General features: G+C 43.2%; 1 protein-coding gene across 12 annotated transcripts in view; it reads right to left on the bottom strand.

The window, feature by feature from the left end:
- Positions 1-7376, bottom strand: part of cnksr2a (connector enhancer of kinase suppressor of Ras 2a) — a 118787-nt gene extending 111411 nt beyond the window's left edge. For 3 of the 12 annotated variants that reach the window (XM_058376154.1, XM_058376149.1, XM_058376151.1), the window contains exon 1: positions 6860-7373. In XM_058376154.1, coding sequence (XP_058232137.1) covers positions 6860-6923 — 64 coding nt within the window. In that variant the 5' untranslated portion in view covers positions 6924-7373. Of the gene's footprint in view, positions 1-6859 lie in introns of all 12 variants that reach the window. The other 9 variants (XM_058376158.1, XM_058376160.1, XM_058376156.1 and 6 more) reach the window with 5 other exon arrangements.
- Between the last annotated feature and the right edge of the window lie 621 nt (positions 7377-7997).

Here is a 7997-nt window from a genome sequence, read left to right as displayed (position 1 = left end):
ATAAATGTTCTGATAACGTTCTGATAACGTTCTGTGTTATCCGATTTCCTGTTGAGGGACAAACTACAGAGGGTTTTCAGAATTCTAGAATCTTAATTCTTCTGTAAAACAAGACACAAAAGCTCCTGAGAGGATATGAACAGAAATTTATTACAGAACATTTCTAGCTCATGTTTTAAAGCCAGTGGTGTGAGAGGCCGTGTTTTTGTATCTTAATGAGGACCGAATGTCCCCATGGATTAGATGATCTCAGATAGTGCAAGTTAAAGTCTTCACAAGCAAAACTATGCTTTTATTTCAGAAACTCAAAGAGCTGAAAGGTTTTCTTCAGGTCACTGAGGTTAAGGTTTGTGTGAATTAGCTGCAGTAATAATCATGACAAATAGAGGAGGTCCTCAGAAGGACAGAAAAACAAGTGTGTGTGTAAAGAATGAATCGCTCCTGATCTCGCTACGCTTCACATCGTCATAAATCAATTCCTGAAGAACAGGAAAAAAACAGCCTTTATATATTCATCCATTCGTCAGGACAGTTAAGCCTTGGAGACACTGGAGTTAAGACACTGGAGACTCCTTCCATACACACACACACACACACACTTCTGCTCACTTTAAGGAAACTTCACCACATTAAGGTTTAAAAAAAAATCTGTGTATTATCAATGGAGTGTCTGCTGCACACGTCTCTGTGAATGAGCCGTTACTATAGAAACGCTAACGCATTAGACAGATTGAGATCGTTAATTTTAAATAAAATTGCGATGTGCAGCTGCACCACTGTCTGAGCTGCTGTTATTGAGAATTAATCAACATCTGATGACCAGTGATGACCAGTCAGGAGCTGTGGTGTTAAAGTGGATCAGATGAAGCAGGAGAAAGTGAGGAGTGAAATACAGATTAAACTCTAAAGACATTTCAGTGATCTACTTACATACACACACACACACACACACACACACACACACACACTGAATGTCACTGAGTCACCAAATGCTTCATTCCAGCTCCCACAGGATTAAGGCACACTTGCTCGTGTAAAGTCCTGAAGCAGAGACAAATGTTACACAACTGCTGCTGTAAATGGTCAGCTCCTGGCTGGAGATCCGGCTGGAGAGCCGAGTCCTGCTCCTGCTCTGCTCACTGACCTTCAGTGGACCATGTCCTCTGTTACCAGCTTCTCGTTTACGTGATCTCCACAGGTTTAACTGAGCGGTTGAATTCCTGTAGGATTTATAGTGATGATTGTAAGCAGCAGATGAACTGATTAAAGTCTAGAACGGATCCAAACAAGGTGAAGGTCACAGCAAGGTCAGATGTATGAAACAGTTTCTTCCGTCCAGTCTGCTGTTGGAGGTGAAGAATCACCGTCACACTGATGAACACTTCAACAGAACTAGTTTTGATCGCTCCTGGGTCTTCATGATGCGGTTTGTTTAGGAAGTTCTCTAACAAGCTCTGGGTTCTTCCAGGAACAGCTGAATTTCTCCGGAGATCAGAACCAGTTCTGGTCTTACTCAGGAAGAATTCGTTCTGGATCAACTGAGTAAATTCTATAGGTCACATAAACAAAAAGCTAACATGGATTTCTGGATGGACCACGAGGAATACTGCAAACGAGGAGACCTTCTCATATAAGAACATTCTTTGGCCATGCAGGCCGTAATGAGATACATGTTTTTCACAAAGTTCTCGGTGTAAGTGCTCGCTCTACAAAGCTGAGATCATTACAACGCTCTAGTTCCGAGAAAGTCCGGTTTTACATTTCGGTAACCATAACAACGTGACAAACTGACCCATCACTTTATTCTGAACGCATTTTATCACTAGTTTAGCAAATTCGTTTAGCTCTGAATTTGCAACACAATCACAACTTCTTTACTTTTGTGATGTTTTTGTTTAACTTCCAGTTTGGAGCATAAATATACAATGACCAGGCATAACATTATGACCACCTGCCTAATATAATATGTTGGTCCCCTTTTTGCTGCCAAAACAGCCCTGACCCGTCCTGCACTGTGTATTCTGACCCCTTTCTATCAGAACCAACTTCTTCAGCAGTTTGAGCAACAGTAGCTCATCTGTTGGATCGGATCACACGGGCCAGCCTTCTCTCCCCACGTGCATCAGTGAGCCTTGACCGCCCATGACCCTGTCTCTGGTTCACCACTGTTCCTTCCTTGGACCACTTTTGATAGATACTGACCACTGCAGACCGGGAACACCCCACAAGAGCTGCAGTTTTGGAGATGTTCTGATCCAGTGGTCTAGCCATCACAGTTTGGCCCTTCATCAAACTCACTCAAATCCTTACGCTTGTCCATTTTTCCTGCTTCTAACATCAACTTTGAGGACAAAATGTTGACTTGCTGCCTGATATATCCCCCCCACTAACAGGTGCCATGATGAGGAGATACTCAGTCTTATTCACTTCACCTGGCACTGGTCACAGTGTTATACCTGACCGGTGTAGATAAATAATAAATGTGGGGGGTGAATACTTTTGCATCTTAGCGTTACCGTTTTATTAATTCGGTGCCGTAAAGACATTGTGAAATCGAGTACTCATCAGATCACTCGTCTAAGCAACAGACACAGAAATCAAACGACAAACGATATTTTGTGTACATCTTCCTCCTCTTTCTCCATGTTTTATCTGAGCGTTTTGAGCTCCCTTTTTTCTAATGGTGCCTGAGGATCTCTGAGGCCTGCAGTATTTCTGCCAGAACCCTTACTGTGTTCCCCCAAAACACAGAACACTCTCCTCAGCCTCTTCTCCTCCATATGAATTTCAATCAGACTCCTGCTCCAGCACGCTGCACTTCAGAGCCGACAGAACAAAAGCAGGGATGAGTAGGAGGCCATGAAAAGCCCGGCGACAAAACCACGACTCCGAGCCTGAGGGACGCCGGAGAGGAGGAGGTCTGTTTGGGGGAAAGTCTTCTTTTCTTTCTCTTTCTTTCTTGTCTCTTCACTCCTCGTTTCACTCGCTGCCAAAAATCTGATTGTTTTCAGCACCAGTTCAAGCAGCTAGCGGATTTTCTCCCTCTCTCTGCGTATTTATCCCAGCGTGACGTGTCTGATCTCGGGTTCTGCTGCTGCTGCGTGGTGATTAGAGAGCATCACCGTTCTCGCTGTTCTCATTAAACCCCATGCAGTGTCCGGTTCCTCTCCTCATCCTCCACGTTCGAGTGCTTATTAATTACTCCACACAGATAAGAGTGTTACAGCTCCACCGCTCCCAGCTCTTCACTTTCAATCGGGTTACATTCAGCTTCGAGGCCACGAGACTTTCATCATGCTAAAATGCATTCAGTCAATTCTTACCTTCAGGAAAACGTGCATATTTTTCCAGATGCAGTGTTATAGCTCTAGGAGAACCCTTAAAGTCTCTCTGTAGAACCTATGGTTCCAAGGAGAACCCTTTCAAGTCACTACAAACTCTGTTTCCCATCACACAGCCCTACACTCCATCACTCTCAGACACAGATACAGATATATAGGTTCTTTAGGTTGTCCCTCTGGAGGAACCCTTAAAGCTTCTACACACAATCCTACAACTCACAATAAATTCTTCCAAGCAGAACCCTTTTATCAAGCTAAGAACCCTTCATTATACAACTAACAATTAACATCACAGAACCCTTATGGGTTCTTCAGTTCCTCTAGGAGAACCCTTAACACTAGAACCATGTTCATGGTCCATGTGCCAGTTTTCCATCACATACAGTACAGTCAGAGAGTTTAGAACCTTAGAGGTTCTTTGGTTGTCCCTAGAGGAACCCTTAAACAAATCATACAGCAGGTTCCCATAACATAACATAACATAAACTGGTAGGGTTTCTTTGGGTTCTACTCTTGGCAAAACACTAAAGGTTGAATTCTGCAACATTCAGTGCTTCCCTAACAAGATCAGTTCCAAATAGAATCATTTTAGGAAGCGAGAAAACCTTCACTTATCTGATAAAACCTGTGTCTGTTGAACATTCAGTGTAGATCCAACAACATGGTTTCTGAAAAGGTTCCACGAAGAGCAATATTAGGAGGCATCAAAGCCTTGATTACCCACTGAAACCCTTTCCTATTTGCTTCAGTTAAAGTAGGAGGGTTCTTGAGGACTGTGGAATGATGACAACATATCCATGTGACACTACTGTTTACAGCCAACACAAATGGGAGGAACTTAAGGATTTGTTTCATCCTTTACTCCAGCAGAACCTCCCAGGTTCTCAGTTGTACGTGACGGGAACGCTGTCAGCTAGAACTGATGGAACTGGAATAGAAAAAGCACTTTAGCTCGCAGGGTTGTGTTCCACACTGATTAGGTAGGGTTCTAATTAGTGCACCACTGTATGACGTGTTGAACAAAAAGTTCTAAAAGGATGCGAGGACTTCAAACTATCTGAAGAACATTTGAGGAAGCCTTTGTTTAAGAGCATATTTAGGACAGAAGTATGCAATTTGGGGCGGGTCTTGGACTCATGAGGATTGTGTTTGACCAATCAATGATCTGTGATATTTATAACTCCACCCACATGTCCATATTTGGTCTTCTTAGTATCCTGGCTCTTAATTCAGGACAGGTAATGGCTCTGATTTGTTAATGTACCTAATTTGTGTCCTTATGCATGAACACATCTGGCAAATTCATGGATGGATGGATAAATAAATAAATAAATAAACAAACTAATTAATTAATTAATTAGTGTGATGTAAACATAGTACACAAGAAGTGAGAAGAGTTGTGCAGAAGGAAAATCCCGCCATCACAGAACCCTTCAGGATCTTTGCGTTTGGTTCTGTCCCGGATGTGAACGCTCTACATCCACAGGAGCTGGTGTTTAGTTTGTGGGGAAAACGTAGCATTCCAGCACCAGCGCTGTTTTTCTGTCGGCCTCGTTAAGTAACGCAGCGCTGGCTGAGAGTAATGTGTAGGCTCGAGGCTGAACACGACACACACTGATCTCTCGAGCACACAGCGGCTGTCTGACTCACACACTCCAACCCATTATGAGCCACAGACGCACAACTTGTTCATATCATCCAACAACACAAGCATGTCTCTCTCTCTCTCTCTCTCTCTCTCTCTCAGAAGAGCTTTTTCATCAGCGTCATCAAAAGAGCTTGGATTAAATTTTATCTATAGTATGGAAAGAGAAAGAGAGAGAGAGAGTTCAAATTGATGCTCACTCTACCATCTTACAGTGAGGATCAGCCATGTTTGGAAGCTCAAGCTGTAAAATTCTGATCCTTATACAATGCAAAGGCAAAGTCGTGAATACGACCAGGACCCCCCCCCCCCCCCCAACAAATACACACACACATGTATCACAGGACTTTAATGTTGTATGTGTGAAAGCGTGTCCCAGGAAATTCCCATATGAATGACATCATCACCGATACACCAACACTGACCATTCTCTGAAATGAAGCCCAGGTGCTTTAGAGTAAAATAAGTGAAATCATCCACCCACATACCTACACACACACACACACACACACACACACACAGCAGGAGTGTGGGTGTCTTGCTCCAGGCTTTAGCTCTGAACTGTCACCATCTTTCTCACCTATTTTTTCACAGATGCACTGACTGTGACCGCTCTCATACACACACACACACACACACACTGTATCTCTAACCAGCAGTACAGCTTTAGAACCACTTTTAACCCTTAAGCACTTTTTAAACTGAAGGATTTTCACAGCAAAGCTGTACGCTGTCTTGTAAAGGTGCATTACATAATAAATAATAAAGAAACAGAAAAACAGACGAGGCTCGAGTGTTACAGGGAGCAACACACACTGACGAGGCTCGAGTGTTACAGGGAGCAACACACACTGACGAGGCTCGAGTGTTACAGGGAGCAACACACACTGACAAGACACACAGTAATACGTTACGCTCTCATCTGTTCAACAACATGATGTGAAGAAACATCTGAGATCTGACTTCATGCATCCAAAACATGGGCAAAAATATTTCTTTTCCTGCTTATTTCTATTTTTTTATATCATTTTCTGTCACTGTGATTAATTATTTGCATATTTTCTATGATTTATTTCTTTACTTCTGTTTTTACTTTAAATTGTAAAAGACTAGGAGCTGCATTATAAACATATGAAAGGTGCTAAATAGATGAATAAATAATAATAATTATTATTGTTGTTTTTATTATTTTTAATCTTAAATAGCAAGTTAAAAGTCAAGAATTTCCAATAAACACTTCATTCTCAGATTAGTCCGTTCATACTTTTTTGTGTGTAATTATATAGGAAAAATAACCAGGTGTTTATACTGGGACTGTAAAGAATCCTGGTATTTCCTGGCAGTTAATCCCAGTATCTAATCATCTGGATCAAATGCTTTTATCTGAACTCTTCGGGAAGAATAGGATGTCCAGGATAAGGAGGGGGAGGAGGAGGAGGAGGAGGAAGAGGTGATGTTCTTGCAGCTTAATAGATATGTTTGAGTGGCCTAAGGGAATGTCTAGAGCTCGGTGTGGTCTCACGCCGAACAGGCCACGCCCACTAGGCCACGCCCACTCACGAGAACGGTGCGCTATTGCGTAACTGCGTAACTTCCACCTAGGCCGATAATTTCTCTCTTTTACCTGTGACTGCAAATACGTCTTTCTTTTTCCTCTATTTCTTTTTTCCACGCGCTATTTGTTTCTGCCTCTGCTTAAGTTCCAGCAGCGTGTCAACAGTGAGAGAGAGAGAAGAAGCGTGATGTTCTCATGACATAACCACCGCACACCTGTTCACACTGAAATCAGACACACGAACGCGAGCGCAGAGGCACCACAGGAATGACGAGACAGCAAATGATTTGAACAAATAAATCCATCCTCATTCCTTACCTTTCATCCAGTCCACCACTTGACTGGGACTCCATTTGCTCACAGGTTCCATGACGAGGGCCATCAGGAAAGTTTCTCTAGCAGCCGTGCGTGATGAGCAGGAAGTGTGTGTGTGTGTGTGTGTGTAGAGGGGGGATTCCTTTAATGCTGTGGGTACGGATCTCGTCCCGTACCTCAGGACCCGCTCAGTTTCCGCGACGCTCCGATTTCATGCGCATCGCCCGGACACCGCTCCCACCGCCTCTCATCTCATCTCAGCTCATCTCAGCTCATCTCATCCCCTTTGCGTTTGGATTTTTGAAAATGTTTATGCGTTAAACATCACGCACACGCAGAACACCTCTTTACGGTTCGGTTCGGGCGGCTTCACATCGCGGATGTTGTCCAGAGGTGCGTCCAGTTACTGTTACTGCTCACACCGGCTGCAGTCGGTTCCTCTAGCAGACAGGAGCTGATGGTGGAGGGGGGAGAAAAGCACAGCGCAGCGAGAGAGAGAGAGAGAGAGAGAGAGAGAGAGAGAGAGAGAGAGGGCGGCGCAGCGCAAAGTGAATTTGACTCACTGCGTGATTATTTCCCACCGGGTTGACAGGAGCTTTAATGAGACATGAAGTCGGTGCGGATTCTAAAAAAAAGAAAGAAAAATACATAAGATAAGATAAAAGTGGGCTGGCTGCTGCATAAACACATTTTTTTTTTAATATAAACATGTTAATGACTTTACATAACTTCCTCTAAAGTTTGTGCGCGAGGATCTCAATTACGAGATTTTCTTTTCCTCTAATCTAATCTTTCTTTCCATTTATAAAAAATAAACTAAATTAAATCAGAGAACAATTTCCTACTAAGCTACTAATTGTCCAAGCAGCCGGTGACGTCATTGCCGAAACGTCACCAGCTCGCACGTGAAGCAATTTCAAACACACACGTGGTTTCGGACACGTCGCATCCTGGTGTTTTTTATGCTAGTTTTTAAGGATTTAAAATAATTGTTTACACAGCTATTTTTCACGCGTGATTTTTTTGTGTGTGTGTTGGGGGAGAAGTGGGAGGGGGCAACGGGGTGGCCAGGGGTCAGCAGTCCTGACCATCACAGTTAATCTATGGACAGTTTCAGCAGAAACTGGTTTCTCAGAATTTC

The sequence above is a fragment of the Hemibagrus wyckioides genome, linkage group LG23, assembly GCF_019097595.1.
Source record: "Hemibagrus wyckioides isolate EC202008001 linkage group LG23, SWU_Hwy_1.0, whole genome shotgun sequence".
NCBI lineage: Eukaryota > Metazoa > Chordata > Actinopteri > Siluriformes > Bagridae > Hemibagrus > Hemibagrus wyckioides.
This window is presented reverse-complemented; position numbering and strand designations above follow the sequence as displayed.